The sequence below is a fragment of the Lutra lutra genome, chromosome 11 (genome assembly GCF_902655055.1).
Source record: "Lutra lutra chromosome 11, mLutLut1.2, whole genome shotgun sequence".
Lineage (NCBI taxonomy): Eukaryota > Metazoa > Chordata > Mammalia > Carnivora > Mustelidae > Lutra > Lutra lutra.
In genome coordinates this window covers 79,931,290-79,950,911 of record NC_062288.1, presented here as the reverse complement: position 1 = coordinate 79,950,911, position 19,622 = coordinate 79,931,290, and the positions used below count along the sequence as shown (strand labels likewise).

General features: G+C 39.4%; 1 protein-coding gene across 2 annotated transcripts in view; it reads left to right on the top strand.

The window, feature by feature from the left end:
* The window catches only part of AASS (aminoadipate-semialdehyde synthase), a 52,241-nt gene that overhangs the window by 23,844 nt on the left and 8,775 nt on the right, over positions 1-19,622 (top strand). For both annotated transcript variants that reach the window (XM_047694992.1, XM_047694994.1), the window contains exons 12-18: positions 8,212-8,271; positions 8,431-8,498; positions 10,987-11,108; positions 11,297-11,423; positions 13,795-13,905; positions 13,999-14,107; positions 15,674-15,814. In XM_047694992.1, coding sequence (XP_047550948.1) covers positions 8,212-8,271; positions 8,431-8,498; positions 10,987-11,108; positions 11,297-11,423; positions 13,795-13,905; positions 13,999-14,107; positions 15,674-15,814 — 738 coding nt within the window. The remainder of the gene's footprint in view (positions 1-8,211; positions 8,272-8,430; positions 8,499-10,986; positions 11,109-11,296; positions 11,424-13,794; positions 13,906-13,998; positions 14,108-15,673; positions 15,815-19,622) is intronic.

The window sequence follows — 19,622 nt, the reverse complement described above, 5'->3', positions numbered from 1 at the left end:
TCCTGTACATTACTCAGTGCTCATCGTGAAAAGTGTACCCTTAATCCCCATCACCTGTTTCACACATCGCTCTACCCACCTCCCCTCTGGTAACCATCTGTTTGTTCTCTGTAGTTAAGAGTCTTTTTTTCCTTTGTTCCTTTGTTCTGTATCTTTAATTGCCCATATGAGGAAAATCATATGGTATTTGTTTTTCTCTGACTGTCTTATTTTGCTTAGCACTGTATACACTCTAGCTCTATTCATGTTGTTGCAAATGACAAGATTCCATTTTTTATGGGTGAGTAATATTCCATTGTGTGTGTGTATATATATGAGTGTATATACACACACACACACACACATATATATATATATATCTGTTTACACCACATCTTCTTTATCCATTCATCTATTGATGGATACTTGGGCTGCTTCCATGATTTGGCTATGGTAAGTAATGCTGCAATAAACATAGGGGTACATTTACCTTTTCTAATTGGTGTTTCCATATTCTTTGGGTAAGTACCCAGTAGTGGAATTGCTGGATCATATGGTGGTTCTATTTTCAGTTTTTTGAGGAACCTCCATATGTTTTCCATAGCAAGTGTACCATTTTGCATTCCTACTAGCAGTACAAGAGGATTCTTTTTTCTCTGTATCCTCTTCTGCACTTGTTGTCTCTTGTATTTTTTATTTTAGCCATTCTGTTGGGTGCGAGGTGCTGTTTCACTGTCATTTTGATTTGCATTTGCCAGATGACGATGTGGAGCATCTTTTCATGTGCCTGTTGGCTATTGGTGTGTCTTCTTTTGGAGAAATGTCTGTTCAAGTCTTCTGCCCATTTTTTAATTGGAATATTTGGGTTTTTTGGTGTTGAGTTATATCAGTTCTTTCTATATTTTGGATACTAATCCTTTATCAGATCATTTGAAAATATCTTCTCCCATTCAGTAGGTTGCTTTTTTAGTTTGTTGATTATTTCCTTTGCTGTGCAGAAACTTTTCATTTTGATGTAAGTCCCAATAGTTTATTTTTGCTTTTGCTTCCCTTGCCTATCTAGAAAAATGTATCTAGACGTATCTAGAAAAATGTTGCTATGGCCAATGCTAGAAAAATTACTCCCTGTGCTGTCTTCTGAGATTTTTGAGGTTTAGTGTCTTACATTTAGGTCCTAGTCCACTTTGAGTTTATTTTTGTACATGCTGTAAGAAAGTGGTCCAGTTTCATTCTTTTTCATGTAGCTGTTCAGTTTTCACAATAGGATTTCTTTGAGACTTTTTCCCCATAGTGTGTTCTTGCCTCCCTTGTCAAAGATTAATTGACTATATATTATTTTTGGGCCCTCTCTTTTGTTCTATTGATCTGTTGTCTACTTTGTGCTGGTACCATACTGTTTTGATTACTACAGCTTTGTAGTATACATTGAAATCTGGAGTTGTCATACCTCTAGTTTTCTTTTTCTTTTTTTTTTTTTTTTAAGATTTTCCTTATTTATTTGAGAGAGAAAAAGAGTGAGGGTGAGAGAGAGCATAAGCCACGGGGAGAGGCAGAGGGAGAAGCAGACTCCCCGCTGAGCAGAGAGTCCAATGTGGGGCTCCATCCTAGGACCATGTAATCATGATCTGAGCTGAAGGTAGACACTTAACCAACCCAGTCACCCCTGTTTTTCTTTTTTTAACATTGCTTGACCACTCAGGGTCTTTTGTGGTTCTACACAAACTTTAGTATTGTTTGTCCTACTTTAGTGAAAAATGCTGTTGGTATTTTGATAGGGATTGTATTAAACCTGAAGATTGCTTTGGGTAGTATGGACATTTTAACAATACTTGTCTTTCCAATCAGTGAACATGAAATATCTTTCTGTGTGTTTGGGTCATTTTCAGTTTCTTTCATCAGTGTTTTATAGTTTTCACAGTACAGGTCTTTCACCTCCTCAGTAAAATTTATTTCTAGATATTTTATTCATTTTGGTATAATTATAAATGGGACTATTTTCTTAATTTCTGTTTCTCCTGCTTCATTATTAGTGTATAGATATGCAGTGGACTTCTGTACATTGGTTTTTGTATCCCGCAACCTTACTGAATTCATTTATCAGTTCCAGCAGTTTCTTACAGCAGTCTTTAGAGTTTTCTATATATAGTATCATGTCATTTGCAAATAGTGAAAGTTTTACTTCTTCCTTACTAAGTTAGATGGCTTTTATCCCCTTTTCTTGTTAGATTGCTGTGGCTGGTATTTTCAGTACTATCTTGAATAAAAATGGAGAAAGTGGACACCTTTGTCTTGTTCCCACCCTTAGGGAAAAGCTCTCATTTTTTTCCCATTAAGTATGATGTTAGCTGTTGGTTTTTCATGATTAGTTTACTTTCTTTAGTGGTGATCTTTGGTCCTTTCTCTTTTATTTTTTTTGCATATCTATTACTGATTTTTGATATTTGGTTCCTGTTCAGTTTGTATATAACATCTGCATATGGTAGTCTATATTAAAATGATGGCTGCTTAAGTTTGAACCCATTCTTTACTCCTCTTCCTCCCACATTTTAGGTACATGAAGTTGTACTTTACATCCTTTTATGTTGTGAGTCCCTTGACTGATTTTTATAGATATACTTAATTTCACTGCTCTTGTGCCTCCTACTTTTCTTACTCCTACTTATGGTCATTCCTTCACACTCAAAGAGTCTCCTTTAACATTTCCTGTAGGGCTGTTTTAGTGATCATGAATTCCTTTACCTTTAGTTTGTCTGGAAAACTTTATTTTTCCTCCTATTCTGAATTATAGCCTTTCTGGATAGAGAATTCTTGGCTGCGGGTTTTTTTCTGTCAGCACTCTGAATATATCATGCCACTCTCTTCTGGCCTGCTAAGTTTCTGATGATAAATCTGCTGATAGCTTTGTGGGATTACCCTTATATGTAACTGTTTTCTTTTCTCTTGCTGCTTCTAAAATTCTCTCTTTATCACTATTTTTTGCCATTTTATTACGTGGTTTTGGCAGATCTCCTTGGGTCGACTTTTTGGGGGATTCTCTATGTCTCTTGGATCTGGATTTTTGTTTCCTTCCCCAGAAGAAAGAAGTTTTCAGCTGTTCTTCAAATATATTTTCTGTCCCTTTTTCTCTTTCTTCTTCTGGGATCCCTGTAATATAACTATTATACTTGATTGGGTAACTGAGTTCCCTAAGGCTGTTTTAATTTTGTATTCTTACTTATTCTCTCACATGTTCAGGTTGATTGTTTTCCATTACTCTGTTCTCCAGGTCCCTGATCTTTTCTTCTGCTTTCTCTAGCCCACTATTTATTCCATCTAGTGTATTTTTAATTTCAGTTATTGAGTTCTTCATTTCTGATTGATTCTTTGATGTTTTCTCTCTCTTTGTTAAGGGTCTCACTGAGCCCTCCACTCCTTCCTCAAGAGCATCTTACTTAGGTAGTCTCCACTTCACTTAGGTATCTTGCTGTGATTTTGTCCTGTTCTTTATCTGGGACATATTCCTCTGTCTCATTTTGTCTAACTCTCTGTGTCTGTTGCTATGTGTTAGGAAAATCAGCTACATTTCCTGCTCTTGAAAGTAGCGGCCTTATGAAGAAGAGGCCCTGCAGTGCCCTGCAGTGCTGTGTTCCCTGTACATCAGAACTGGTACTTCAGGGGTGTCTCCTCTATGTGCTGTGTGCACTCTGCTATTGTGGCTAAGCCACTTTTTTCTTCAGTCATCATCTGCAATGGCCCTATTTGCCTATTATGGGCAGTGTTTGGTCCCTGTGACATTAATAGGTTGGTCTGGGGATACCTTGGGTTTAAGTGGCGTCAGACCTGGCATTTGCAATAGATGCAGTAGCACTGAGGTGTAGGTTGCTTTCCCTGTTTTGTCTTCTGTAAAGCTTTTGTGGGTAAGTGGGGCCTGCTGTCAGATCAGCTATCTGTTCCCAGCCCACTGCTGGGGTTCAGTCTGGCTGGTGTGTGTAGTTCTCTGTCCCTCTCCCTGGGGCAGGCATCCCTTTGGAGTGGTGCTGGTCCATCAGGGCTGCTTGCATGCGGGCGGCCTTGTGGCACTGTTTTGGATGGGCTCAGACCAAGAGTGTATTGGAGGGACTTGATCTGCAGAAGACTGTGGTGTCAGTTGCGGGGTGTTACCAAAACTTGCAAAGGTCTTCCATGGGAGGAGACATTAAGCTGAGGCCTGGCTTGAGGGAGTGTGTCCACTGGGGAACACACGGGTAGGCACACTGTTATCAAGTTAGGTAGGAGTGTAGGTCCTGTGCTGCTTTCAGCTTGTAGCATGTGTTTAGGCTGAGGGGTGGGGCAGGGAAATAGTGCAGGCCAGAGTCTTTATTCCTGGAGAAGTCTCCCATGGATCCTTGCCCCCCAGCACATGCTCTGAGATTAGTGAACATATCTTCCTCCCATATACCCCAGGCATTTTTTAAACTGCTCCTTCTGTGCTATATCTCAATAGGGCTTTTTCTTGTGCTATTTCTTTCAGGGTAGGGACTCAGTTTCATCTTGGCCTCTGCGCTCTCCCAGAGATTTAAAAATCCTGCAGATTTTTAAAGTTCCAGGTTTTAAGTACTGGTGCTTATAAAAAGCTATAAAATTCAGTCCTTCTAGTTTTCAAAAGCAAAAATTATGGGGATTCATCTTTCCTCTGTGGGTTTCCCCATGTGAAAGTCTGTTTCTCTCCCTTCCCTGTGCCTCTATTGTCCCTCCCTCCTGTGGAAAGTCCTTCAGATCCCTTCATCTTAGCACCTTCCTACCCTCTTCAATGTAGCATCTTCTCTTCATTTAGCTGTGGAGAGTTTGTTCTGCCAGTCTTCAAGTCATTTTCTGGGTTATTTAAATTGATGTGATTGTCATCTAATTGTGTCTGTGGTAACAGGTGAGCTTAGGGTCCTCCTTTTCCACTATTTTTCCTAGACCAGAAAAAGTCTTGTCTACCCTTTGAAGCGAAAAACTGAGGCTTTTCATTTTACCTGGTTTTACTCAATGGGAAGATTGGTCTGAAAAAACTAATTCACCTTTGCTGGAGAGAAAATGTACATTTAAAAAGGTGGTATGTTTTTGCTTACATAAACTGGCAGTTAATAGACTCTTAGGCAATGTGAAAAGGTTAAAATTATCTGACAGTGAAGTGTTGGAGGTTTTTGGTCAGACTGAGACAGGTGATATTGCTTAGATGTTTGATGATTAAGCTGGCGTCTCTAAATTGTCACACCTTTTTCCTTTTATACATCATGATAGTCCTCTGAACAGTGTGGTGGGATTGTCTTGGGGGCATCTTTGTCAGCACACAGTCTTTAAGCACTGGACATTTTTGAAAATTTATGGCCTTATATTGTAGATTCGATACGTGTGTTCTGCTTACCACTAAAAAAATTAAGTTGTGTTCTCTTCTGATAACTGTATGGGAACTGTATTTAAAGTATATGCACTGTCGGGGCATCTGCGTGGCTCATCTCGGTTAAGCATCTGACTCTTGGTTTCGGCTCAGGTCATGATCTCAGGGTCGTGAGATCGAGCCCTGCATGGGGCTCTGCTTGTCCTCTTCCCCCCACCTCTGCCTCTCTCCCCACTCTCTCTCTCAAATAAATAAAATCTTTTTTTAAAAAAAGTATGTGCACTGTCTTTTACCCCTAGATTTTCCTTTTTGACATAAGGTTCAGACCCTGTGGCATTAAAGGCTATCATTCTGAACCAATAGAGAAGTTTGTTTCACTTGAATTAGTTACATATTTTTTGTCTGCTGGAACAAGGCACACATATGGATGAAGAAAATTGAAATACACCTCCTGATCTATAGAGACATGAGGTCTATCTAGGAAGGGATGAGACAAGTGTGCAACCCTGTCATAAGGTGGAATATGACAGCCATTAGGAATATGCTAATGAAGTTGTGGAGGGAAAGGCTCCATCTTGTTTGGTAAAGTCCAGAAAGTTCTGAAAGGTGTGATAGTTGATTTGGCTCTTGACAGATGTATCGGATATGTTCATATGGGAATAAGAGGCATGTGATTGAGACAGGAGAGCAAAGGTGGGAGTTAATTTAACAGAGGGTTTCTGTGAGCTGTGAAGTAAGGTATGTAAAGGGAAGTATGTTGGTTCTACATTGGAAAGGATCTTGACACCAGCATAAAGAGCTTGAAATTGATTTAGGAAAAAGTGGTGAGCTCTCAAAGGTGGTATATGTGAAAGTGACAAGAACCCTTGTGCCTGCACTTTTGTCATGGTTGAACTCCAGCAAGTTAAATGCAGTCATTCAGCAGCCTTTTGTTGTCTTTCCTGTTTGCCTTTCTTTGGGTGGACTCAAGATAGTTATTTCATTTTCTTGGGGAAAAAAATCCATGCAATTATTGCATATATCCTTTTATATATTTATTGAATATTTACCATTTTATTGCACAGGTAAGACACCAAGTGCAGTTCTTAGCTTCAGTCTGCTTAGGGGCGGATTTTAATAAAGGCTTCACAGGGGAGGCAGTTCTTCAGCTGTATCTTGGAGGATGAAGAGTGGGAATTCCATGTAGAGGCATCGCATGAGAAGCATCCACATGCTGTAGTACAGAGGCATGGGAATGCTAATGCAGATGAGCGTTAGTCTAATTGATAGGACTAGAGTTTTGGGTATGAGACAGAAGGGAGAATTAAGATTGGAGAAGCAGAGACAGACTGTAGGAAAGTCTGGGGGGCCACATAGGGAACTAGGGACTGGATCTTGAGGGTATTAGAAAGCTACTGGACTATTTTAAATAGATACAAAAGAAACAATCAGGTTTGTGTTTTAGATTGAAGATAAATGGAAGGAGAGAGGTGGGAGGTAGTTCCCCTGGACTCAGAAAGACCTGAGTAAGGCCACAGAATTATGTATAAACAGTAGAGACAATGGAAGGATATACAAGAGTTCGGTAGTTTAGCCATATGCCAAGTGAAATTCGAATCACGTGTTGTTATTTGCTGATGGCTCCTGGTAGGAGGCGGGGTTGGTAGGTGGGGGATGCATCTTGATGAGGGAATAGTCATAGGTGGTCGGGTGAAAGAAGCAGTGGAGGATACCAGTTGTGCCAATTCCACGAGCTTCCCCAAAGATGCCCTACCAGTCGTATAGATAGATATCTTTTTTAAAATGCCCATATGCCCGGAATAGGTAGCATAAGTGTTGTATGCTTTAGACACATGAAAGTAGTTTTGATATTTGTTTTATTTTTTTTAAATATTTATTTATTCATTTTACAGAGAGAGAGAACATGAGTGGGAGGGGCAGAGGGAGAGGGAGAGAATCTCAAGCAGACTACATGCTGAGCACAGAGCCTGACAGGAGTCTCTATCCCACAATCCTGAGATCACAACCTGAGCTGAAACCAAGAGTTGGATACTTAACTGACTATGCCCCTCAGGTGCCCCTGATGCTTATTTTAATACAGTAAATAAATATTTCTCTGCCAGTATCTGGTATGTACATTTTGCTCTTTCTCAACTGGGTGACCGCTCTAGACTTTAATCTACAGGGGTAAGGAGGGAATGGTTGTCCCATTGACCCGAAGGTCCTGACCATCAGAAGCAATACTACTAACTGACATGAACTTTACTGTAGGCATTCTATTCAGGAGTTGGATACCTTGGAAGAAAAGAGGAGGATTAGAAGGATGGTGGGTGTTAATCTGAGAGATGTGGCTTTTGTTGTTTTCCATGGGACTCATTCTTGTGAGATAATGGGAAGACTGCATGACTCTTTGAGGTCTACTTTTTTCTTGATGCTTCTGAAATGCTGATGTGCCTATACATAGAACCGTATGGACCTGAGGGAGACTCCTTATTGCAGGGTTGATGGCTTTTTGTCTGAAAGGCCCATTCTCTCTTCTGATAGAACAGTGTGAACCTTTGGGGTGGGATTCAGGCCCTTGGAGTGGGTAAAACTTGTGGTAATGTTTGCCAGCATGTTCAATATGACACATCAAACTGTTGGGGAAAGATAAACCATTTAGTGTTTTTAGCAAGTAAAGATGATTGTAATCAAGTTTTAGTTTTAAAATTGGGACTTGTGCTGAAATTGTAGGTTCTTGAGGGACAATTCGTTGCTTGTAGACTTCTACTACCAATTATTTGTATTCCGTGATCTTCAGAAAACTCCTGTAAATTCTTTTTTTCCTTTGACTAATATTTTAATATGGAAATAAACACCAAGATCTTCTCTGCAATGTCATTTATCTCTTACCAGTCTCATTTTCCTTTCAGATATTATCAGATGCAACACAGCCTCTTGAAAGTCAGAATTTTTCTCCTGTGGTGCGAGACGTAAGTTATGAAAATAGTTTTTTTCCATGGTTGTATTTTTTCCACTACCATCCTCTCTCACTCTCTTCCATTCCCTTCCTCTCTCCATCTTTGTTACATGAGCCCCTGTTGTGGGTGTAATATATGGACACTAAAATATCTTGTGTCATACACATTTAGGCAGTGATTACATCCAATGGTGTATTGACTGATAAGTATAAATATATCCAGAAACTCCGAGAGAGCAGGTAAGCACTATTCCTATCTTGTTTTTTTTTTTTGAGTATTTTTAAATGTTTCTTTGTGAGTTCATGACACTAGGTTTACACAATTTTGAAAATGTCTTTAGATACAGGAAATCCAAACTATGTGACTAGCTGAAACCAGTGGGAATTATTTTTCTCTGAACATCATTTTGGCTTGCTAAATTCCTGTGTAGACTCGGGTGTAAGCAAGAAGGAGTCTAAAAAGTTGTCTTTTGGGTAACCCCTTGTTCTTTCGCTAGCATTTTGCATATTGATATGCCTCAGCTATTTTCTCAAAGAAAATAAGCACACTAACCCATCCTGTGGTGCTTTCAGTCTGATTTTTAGTTGAGGGTTTGGACTCTATTTTGTTTAGTATAACGTTTAGGCAAATGGTCTCTTATTTAGAAATGAAGAGAAGTAGTGAAGAAAGAAAATGGTGAGAAGTCAGTTTTCCCTGGGAATTCTTCTTAGGAGGAAGGTGCCAAACAGTAATGTGGTAAATGTACCCAAGAGAATAATTCTCTCAGAAAGGTACTTAGCTAAGGCCCTTGTTTCCTTAATTGATTTTACTACTCAGAGTTTGAAAACATTGACATTTTTTTTTATTATTTTTTTTTATTTAAGATTATTTATTTATTTATTTGACAGAGAGAGATCACAAGTAGACGGAGAGGCAGGCAGAGAGAGAGAGAGAGGGAAGCAGGCTTCTTGCTGAGCAGAGAGCCCGATGTGGGACTCGATCCCAGGACCCTGAGATCATGACCTGAGCCGAAGGCAGCGGCTTAACCCACTGAGCCACCCAGGCGCCCGAAAACATTGACATTTCTTTGGAATGGTCTGGTCCTCTTCAGCTGATTGTACTTGATTTATGTTTATGTCTGCTCCATTGGTCTATTCGCATTTAACAAAATAACCCATGCACTGAATTCTCAGGAGAGACCAGAGTGGGACAATTAAAAAGAAGCGAACAAACTGCCTTATCTTCTTTCTCAGCTCTTCTATCTGTAAGAAGTAAATAAAGAGATCTGCTTGGATCAAGTATACTACTGCTATGCTGGTCCATCTGTGTTCGTTTTCTTACGGTTACTTTTGATGTGTCGGTAAAATATTCTGGCATAAGATACCAAGAGAGATTTGTTTTTGTTTTAGTTTTTTAAACTGGCTAGCACTATAGTCCTGTAGGAGTGTTTCTTATAGGGGAAACTTCACATATATTCATTTTTCATAACTCTCTGTGTCTTTTGATTCTTACTATCTGATGATCTCTTATATTACTAATCCTAATAACATGTCTAACATGACTGGTCACGATGATGTTTTCACTCTTACACTCCGTATTTCTTGTAGCAGCAAGTCTACTAGGACTTGCTACCCTCCTTCCTGGTGGAATCTCTGTCAAGAGACCGATAAGGAAGGTTGTATTTTGAAAGGAAATTTAAGTTATCTTAAAGATCTGCCTTATTTGAATATTCTCTTTATCACTTAGCATAGTGATTATTAACTTCGAGTGTTTGAGATAGCTGATGGGGTGGATGGAATTAAAATCTAAGAGTGGGTTTTTAAAAATGTATTTTGAACATTGTGTTTTTGGACATCAAAAGAATATAATTTAATTACATAAACTATAGAAAATGTTAAATTTATTTTTATTCACTTAGAATTAATGGAAAGATTAAAGTTTGAGGACATCTTGCCCAAAAAGATTGCAACAACAGAGCCTTCTGTTTATGTCCCTGGCACCAAGCCATTCCCATGATCTTGCATCGATATCTGTGAATTTGATTGAACAGAGTTTTAATGAATATCTTCCATATTTAAGACAAAGTTTTTTGAACATTAATAAGACAGTCATGGTCTTGGAGGTTATATCTTGTAGGAAAGGCAGAGAGTTAATCTGTCAGGAAGGGACAGATTCCAACAGAATAAATTGTTCAAGCATTAAAATCCTGCCTAGTAATTCATCTTAAATTTTTATATTTAACCCATGGCATTTGTGATTTCAAAAGTCTGGTTTTAATTGTTTTCAAGTGACCCTAATGACAAATGACAAAATGATGCCTGATATGGCAAATAATAATCTCCTTCTCAGATTGTTGTCCCCTTAAATTGTTGTGAGGAGTAAGGTTTCTGATGCATAGCCCCTGGCATGATTTTGAATCACGTCCCGTGGAAGGATAAAGTGTGAAACCAAGTTACTCAATTGTGGGTAAGCCAGGTAGTGGTCCTTCATCTGCATCTCACCAGTGGTTGGGAATTCATGGAAATCTATGGCTGTATACCTCAGAGAAGTCAGGTCTGTTACTCATTGTACAAAATCTAAAATAATTAATGAAAAGTGTTGGTTTGGGGAACTCCTGTTGAGGTTCTTACTGTAAGAAATATTGCTTCATAGTCTAAGGTTTGATTTGTTTATGGGACAGCAAGATTTTGTTATTTAAATATGTTTTTGTTGTTCAGTTTTTCTCCCCTTCCCCTCTTTTATTTATAGGGAACTTGCTCAGTCACTTTCAATGGGCACCAAGAAGAAGGTCTTGGTTCTTGGATCTGGTTATGTATCTGAACCTGTGTTGGAATATCTGTCAAGAGATAACAAGATCGAAATCACAGTAGGTAAATAAGCCCTGATTTTTAAAGAAGAAGAAGGGAAACTGATTTCAGTGCATGCTTACTCCGTGAATTTTAGATGACTATCTTGTTTCTAAACTTTGAGAAATTATTTTTGGAGATGTCAAACTGTGTTTTACTCTCTGACTAGTGAAGGGTAATCTAAAAACTGGACTTTCGTATCCTCGAAATAGGCTCTGACATGAAGAACCAAATCGAACAGTTAGGCAAGAAATATAATATTAATCCTATTAGCGTGGACATTAGTAAACAAGAAGAGAAGTTGAGCTCCTTGGTGGCAAAACAGGATCTTGTCATCAGGTTAGTATCTAGGAGATGATCGCCATGTACTGTTGTTATTGTTATGTCTCTCCTTATTTTCTCTAAGTAAATTTTCAATTAAAGTATGTACCCAGAAATATGCCCAGATCCTAAGTGTATATAGTTCAGTGAATTTTCACAGTGAACCCACTTCATAACCATCATCCACATCCAGAAACAGAATAGCAGTACCCCAGAAGCCCTCCGTGTGTCTGTTTCCACTATTAGCCCCATCCCTCAAAGGTAAGCACTATCTTGGCCTTTCATGTGTACATTACTTCTTGCTAGTTTTCAGCTTTGTACAATTGGAACAACTCAGTATGTTCTAATCTGTGGCTGCCTTCTTTCTGCAACACTGTGATTGTGAGAGTTGTTTGTGTTCTTGCATGTAATTATAGTTTATTCATTCTCATTGCCATGCATCATTTCATTGTGTGAATATACCCTCATTAGCCCTTTGACTGTTGGATGTTCAGATTGTTTCTGGAATTTGACTATCATGAATTGTGTTGCTATGAACATTTTAGTATTTGTCTTTTGGTTGTCATATATATGCATTTCTGTTGGATATTTATGTAGAGGTGGAATTGGTGTGTCAGAAGTATTAGTGTTTCATATATTTTGGTGGCTCTTTTGTTGTTTGGACTTATAAAGCTTAAGTGAAAATGAGTAGATTCTCTAGCCTTATGACTATTTTTAATTTTATCGGAGGAACAGATCTTGAACTATAATGTTTACTACTGATAAAAATGCAGATGTAACTTCTAGGTACAGAGCGACATGAGGGTACGCTATAATTAAACTGGGTTCTAAAATACCAAAGTGATGAGAATAGTCACTTATTCTTAGAATACAGTTTTTCCAAGATGGAAGAAAAAAACTACCTGCTCATCCATAATTAGGTGACTTTCATAGTTAGATCAGATTGAAATGATATCTTGGAGGAAGTTCTGTGATGTCCTACTTTAAAAAAACAAAAAACAAAAAACAATACAGGTTTCGAAAACATACAGTAGGAAAGGTAATCTTGTGTGGGAACTTGTGTAATATTTCTTGATGTATTTAAATTATAGGCTCACTTTAGGCCCTTAAAATGTTATTCTATTTATATAAATTTAATGTGCAATAATTTTTATTCAGCAAGAATTTACTGGTGACCCATAGATCTTGTCTGTCAGTGATATGATTATGATTCATAATGGAATGTTCTAGCCTCCTGAATAAAACAAAGGGAGTTTGTTTCGCCACATATAGGTACCTAAATAAAACATTGTTTTTTTTTCCATAAAAAAAAGAAAACATTATAAGGCACATTTGAAACTAAATCTGAAACTAAATCTGAAGCAAAATATGACAAGATAATCTGTTAATACGTGCATAGTTTGAAGTTTAGCAAAGTGATGGCCTCGAAAAAATGAATTTGACAAATACAGTGATAATGTTTATAGTTGTATTTATATTTTCATTGTACTATGAAGCTCATAGAACTTGAATATTGTTATGCAGTTTATTCCTTGGATAGAACATGAATGTATTCATTTATATTAACATTTATGGAAATTCATTTTTTGTGATTGTGTAGTCCTAGTGCCAAATTAAAACACCAAAGCCAGACTTTAAGAAAACCGAATTTAAGTTAAATTTTGAACACAGTTTCATTTTTTGCTTAGCGTATAGATTTCTAACCATTTTGATAGCTTTTACACTGGTCAGTACCATTAAAGCTTTTTTGCTTCTTTGGACTTTCTTAGATTCTACTCTGTCGTGTAACATCTGGGTCACTTTGACTTAGTTTAATCAACCTGATAACCATTTGGGAAATACGGAAGAAAAAGAAAAAGTACCTTCTCTTTTAGTAAGGGAACCAAGACAGAAAATCATAGAAATATAAGGATGAATGGAATAAATTCCATTAAATGTTGCAAAGAAATAGCTGAATGAATGCAGAAGAATATCTGGCTTTGGGGAAATCTGGGAGAGCTTCTTGGCAGAGATGCCTTTTCAGACATTTCTTTAAGTAGGGTATGACCTGGTTAGGGGTGAGTGGGTGGACATAATATTCCAAGGAGAAGGTACAGTAATAGTAAAGTTCCAGAGCTGGAAAAGTACAGGCTGTGAGTGGAGAATTATGGTAACTTCTTTGGTTCCCGTATATGGTTTATGAAGAAGATAGAGGGAGAATAATGGAAAAACTAGGTGAAGGTCAAATTGTGGAGGGTTTTAAATGTGATAACAGGATGAATTTATTCTGTAGTTCTCAAAGAGTCATTGGTCACAGAATAATCAGTGATGTCTCAGCTTTAGTTCAATTCAAGGTACTTTGAAAGGTAGGGTTGGGAAAGTTTCTGATTAGTTTCTCTCTGTTTTTAAGCTTGTTGCCTTACGCACTGCATCCTCTTGTGGCGAAGGCATGCATCACAGGCCAAGTTAACATGATCACGGCAAGCTACATCACACCAGCACTAAAAGAATTAGAAAAGAGGTAAGTTTCAAGTCATTTTCAGCAAAGTGGCTCCATGGCATTATTTTTATTTTATATCCAACTTTTTCTCCCTCCCCTTCTTGCCTGTTGTAGTGTGGAAGATGCTGGCATCACAGTCATTGGTGAACTGGGATTGGACCCTGGTCTTGATCATATGCTGGCAATGGAAACTATAGATAAGGCCAAGGAAGTGGGAGCCACGGTGAGCCCAGTTTACACCCAAAGGTCCACTTAGGAAAATACTAAATACTAGATAGTTTCTAAAATACTAAATACTAAATACTTTCCATTTAGGAAAATACTAAAAGGTCCAGATTTTTGTGTACAGAATAGTCTCTATAATTTTAATTAAGGAAGCTGCTATATTCTAACTCATACTTTGACTAGAAGTTTCTAGTAAAATCCTGTAACTGCAGAAATATCTGTATGGTAAAACAGTGTCCAAGGCTTAACAATAGATTTTTAGAGAAATAGATGCTACTATAACATTTGTTTTAATGAAAGATTTTAGACAGCTTTTGGAGATAGTAAGGTTTGATTTTTATTTTTTAATTCTTTTTTAAAGTAGCCTTAAGAACAATCATTTTTATTTTTTTCCCACTTGATTTGTTTTTTATTATTTTTAATTATTTTAAAATTTAAATTCAGTTAATTAACATAAAGTATATTATTAGTTTCAGAGGTAGAGTTCAGTGATTCATTAGTTTTATATAATACCCAGTGCTCATTACATCTCATGCCCTCCTTAATGCCCATCCCCCATCCCCCATCCCTCTCCCTTCTAGCAACCCCATCCCTCCACACTCCTCCCCCCAGCAAACTCTTAATCCTATAGTTAAGCGTCTCTTATGGTTAGTCTCCCTCTCTGATTTTGTCTTGTTTTATTTTTCCCTCTCTCCCCCTATGATCTGTTTTGTTTCTTAAATGCCCTATATGAGTGAGATCATATGGTAATTGTCTTTCTCTGATTGACTTGTTTCACTTAGCATAATACCCTCTAGCTCCATCCACATCATTGCAAATGGCAAGATTTCTTTCTTTCTTTCTTTTTTTTTTTTTTTTTTGGATGGCTAAGTGGTATTCCGTTGTATATATATACCATATCTTCTTTATCCATGAATGGATAAAGGCTTAAGTTTTAAAAGTGGGAAAAATTCTTTGGAATATTTTCAGTCTTTGGTATATAAAGTATCTTTTATAAATGAGAAGGAACTATTAGATATGAAAATGTGGTGAGTCAGATTAAATACTTTAGGTTATATATATGTAACATGTATGCAATCACATATAGAATCAAGTCAATTAGAATTATGTTTTATATAAAGATTAATTATATTATGTATTATTCTTTACTAGTACTATTTAGACCTATATATTACAAATATATAATCAAATTATAATCAAATGTATCATTTGAACACAAAAGTCAGGAGGAACTGACCAAGCAGAATTGAATTAATAGTTGGATTTTTAACTAGCAAAATATTAGTCACAATATCCAGTGGATTTAAAAAAATTTTTTAAATATTTAAAAAATTTTTAAAGATTTTATGTATATATATACACATATATAGCATATATACCCAGATATGTATATTTATTTATTTATATAAATATAACTGACTTAATAAATAGAGTTTGGCTTTAAGGAAGGGTTAAAGGCTTTAAGAAAGGCTTTTGAAAGCCTTTGTAAATGTCAGGGAAAAAACGCAGCAAGTTCACTTCATTTATCCCATTTCTGTCATTGTCTTTCACCCCTTATTTTCAGATTGAATCTTACATTTCCTACTGTGGTGGGCTTCCAGCCCCTGAACATTCAGACAATCCTTTGAGATACAAATTTAGCTGGAGTCCAGTGGGAGTTCTGATGAACATAATGCAGCCTGCCACCTACCTGCTCAATGGAAAGGTAAAGGATTACCAACAAAGTTTTAGAGATACAATCCTGCAGTAACTGTCTCAGAAAGTCCAGACCCATCCTCCCTGAAACCAAGGCCTTTGGTATTGGCTGTGCTGTGTCCTCCGTTCTCTCCTCCACCAGTGTTTCCCAGTGGGTCTTGTCTGTTCCAGTTAGTGTGGTCTGCCGGCTGTTCCCAGCAAAGCCTATGCTCATTCTTTCTTCTTCGCCTTCTTCCAGGTTGTTCCTGCAGTTTGAAAATTTTACTTCTCAGCTTGTCTGCATGTATAAATACAGGTTGTCTTATGATTTCTTTCAGCAGGACAAACATTTACTGGGTCCTAAATATGTGCTGAGTCCCTACTGAGTGCAAGGCGCCGAAGGTGATCACACTGAACTAAGTCCTTGACCTTGAAGGACTCATAGCTGGAATGGGGGAGGCTCTTGGAATGGAGGGTTTAGTGGATCAGAGAAAGAAACTAACTTTCTTTCCCAGCTGCTATGTGCCAGAATACAAGAGCCCTTGGAATTCAGTGTTATTTCATCATTTTGCGGTAAGGAAGCCATGGCTCGAAGAGAATGCTCAGACATTCAGCTGGGATTCAAACCCAGGTCTGACTGATCCCAAAGTGTTTTCTCTTTTACCAGATTACCTCATGGGAGGTAAAACGCACTGGGATAAACGGCTAAGTTTATCCAGTGGGAGAAGTTCTAGAGGGAGCTAAAGTGCCACGGGATATGGAGGAGAGAGCAGTTGATGTGACCTTGGCGGGGATGGGGGAGAAAGTTGGCCGCAGGAGATGTGCTCAGCCTGGGAGGATAAGCAGGTGCTGGCTGGGCAGGGACGCTGCCTCCCTGCTGCTGAGCGCCAGCTGCATTTGATCCTTGCGACTGCCCAGTGAGTGGCCTGGCTAACTCAGTAGGAAGCGAAGGAAGCATGGCTAACTCAGCCACAGTCCCAGAGACCACAGGTGGCACAGGTGGGGTCCAGAGCACACTTGGTTTGCCTTCCTAGTTCATGCTCGTAGCTGTAAGGAAGGATTCCCCCGAAGAACATGTGTAACTGGACTGCCGGCTTCTCTTGAAATTTTGTGCTCTGGGCACCTCACCTCTCCCTAGCCCTGCAGGGAGTGGTGCAGGATGGGATCAGCTGTGTGTCTTACAAAGATTATTCAAGCAGCAGTATTATTAATTCCCAGTGTATCTGAATTTAAACGTATTTTGTGTTCAAAGGAGTAAGTCGAAAGAAGTTCTCAAGACACAAAGTGAACATTTTTTTTAAAGATTTTATTTATTTGACAAAGAGAGATAACAAGTAGAGAGAGAGAGAGAGAGAGAGAGAGAGAGAGGAGGAAACAGGCTCCCTGCCCAGCAGAGAGCCCAATGTGGGACTCGATCCCAGGACCCTGAGATCATGACCTGAGCTGAAGGCAGAGGCTTAATCCACTGAGCCACCCAGGCAGCCCCAAAGTGAACATTCTTATCAGGCCTGGTCTTCTGTGCTTACAACGCATAGAGTGTACATTGTAGCCTTAACTGCAAATTGGACTCACCAGGCAGTTTAGAAAATAATGAGGACTGGGCCCATCCCCAGAGATGCTGATTTGCCTAGGTTTGGGGATCTTCAGAAACTCCCCAAATGATTCTGATGTGCAGCTGAATTTGAGAAGAGCTGATTTAGCGACCGGAGGACTGTATCCAGCTGCACTTAAAACACTAGCAAACAGGCAGGACACTGATGCTGGAAAGACATGCATGTGTTTCAGGATATGAACCAGGACCCCTGAGTTCTGGTCCAAGTGCTGACATCCCTCATGGCACCACCAAAGTCCAGGCAATGGTAAAGGTCCACTGGGCACTAACTCCTGATGGTAATGTGGCTACCGATATCCCACCCAGTTCTCTAGTTCTAAGAATCATGAAGGTTTGGGCCTGAAACAGTCTTGATGTTCTGCAAAGCACATCCTTATATCCACTGCCTGCCTCCTGTCACGGGTAGTAGCATCTTCCACCACCTGCTGTCCTGAAAAAGAGACTAGCCCGTGTTTGGTGTACACTAACATGTGAATGCAGGGAAAATTCTTGCTTCCATTGGGCAAATGCTTGTTTTCAGGAAGCCATATAAATGAGAAGGTGATAAGCATGGAAGGGTCAGCAGAGTGCAGCCTGTGTGGGAGGAGGAGTGTGAGCTTTGATGTTAGTGGGCCTGGCTTTGTGCTCTAACTCTACCGTGACCAGCTGGGTGGTACTAGAACCATCTGTGAACCTCTCTTAGCTTTGGGTTCCTTGTCTGAAGATAAGGCTGTGTGGGGTCCTTGCAGTGGGGCCACTGGGCTCCCAGAGATGGCAGTCTGCCTAACAGCGGGTTCTCCGGCAGGGCGTAAGTCTCCAGCAGAAAGTAGCTATGTAAAGAAATCGATCGTGGTGAGTACTCAGGAAAAGCAAGAGGTTATTTTCAGGCAGCAGAAGTTGTGTGTATTGAATTTGAAGTTTCTCCCTTTCATCCCAAACTCCTTTTGTAAAAAAGGAATGTTTTTTGCATCTCCCTGACACTGCGGAGGAGGCTGAGAGAAAATGCGATGCTTTGCTTTTCTTTGCTAAAATGATACTTTTTTCAAGGTCCCACTCAAGTTCCCTCTTGTGGATGCAGCTTTTCCTGACCACTCCAGCCCCCATTCACTATTCTTTTGTCCAGACTCCTACACTTTGTATGTCTGTAAGAAGCTTCCGGATGCTGTATTATTCGCTCAGTAACTCAAGTGCATCTGTCTGTCTCCCAACCCAGATTGTTAAACTTCTTAAAGCTTCTCTTGTAGTCTTGTCCGTCCATCCCCCTGCCGCCGTCACCCCCACCACGGAGCAGGCATATGATTCAGGGACTCATGATGGAGGGTCAGGTGACCTCTCTGGTTTCTGTTTAAAGTTGAAGGCTTAAACTTTTCCAGCAACTCAGGCTGTGGCCTGTGATCTGGGATGTAGCTCATTGTTCCAGCCGCTGGCACCATTTTTAACTTCTAACTTCTGATGGTGTTTCTAGCAACTAGGATTCCCTTCCACGTATTTTAGTTCTGTCCTCTCCGAGGGTACTGGGACATTGGTGGCACCGAGGAGCGACGTGGCAAGAACTTTGCCATCATCTCCTTCAGCCTCCTCTCCCAAGCCATTCCTCATAAGACAAATACTCTCCGGATCCTGCTTGCTCTGAAAACACAACTCTGAGATAGGTGTTGTAGCTTTCTTCCCATTGCCTGCCCCTACCCGGACTGCAGTGCCCAGCCCTCCTTTGTAGGAAGAGCCGCTGCTCTCCATTGCCTACAGTCCATTTTGAGTGCAGTTTGCTGGTGTATCACTGGTGTCATGATCTGGAATGCCACACCTGGTCAACGAGTAGCCTTCTCAAAATACTGATACACAAATAAGCACAATTAGGGGGACAGTATGGTCTGGTAGAAAGAACATGGACATTGGAGTCAGACCAGGTTCAAATCCTCCTCTGGGTGACTCCCAGTTTCCGCCTTTGAAAAATGGGTTTGTGTGAACTAAAGGTAATGTATATAAGGCACCAGGCACAGAATGAGTCCTGTATTTCCTTTATTTAAATTTTTGTCAGTTTATCAATCGAGCTTACTGTCGGTCAGTGGCTGGGAGACGTGTGGGTGTGGGAAGAGTTGGACTTAGGGCAGCCTGTGGCTGCGGCGGGTAATGGGCCACTGTTTCTGCTGACAGTGGGTGTTGGGAGTGAACCATTGTCGAGTCAGAAAAAACTGCATATTGTCTGCCAAATAAATAAATATGTCTTTCTTCATCCAAACCATTAATA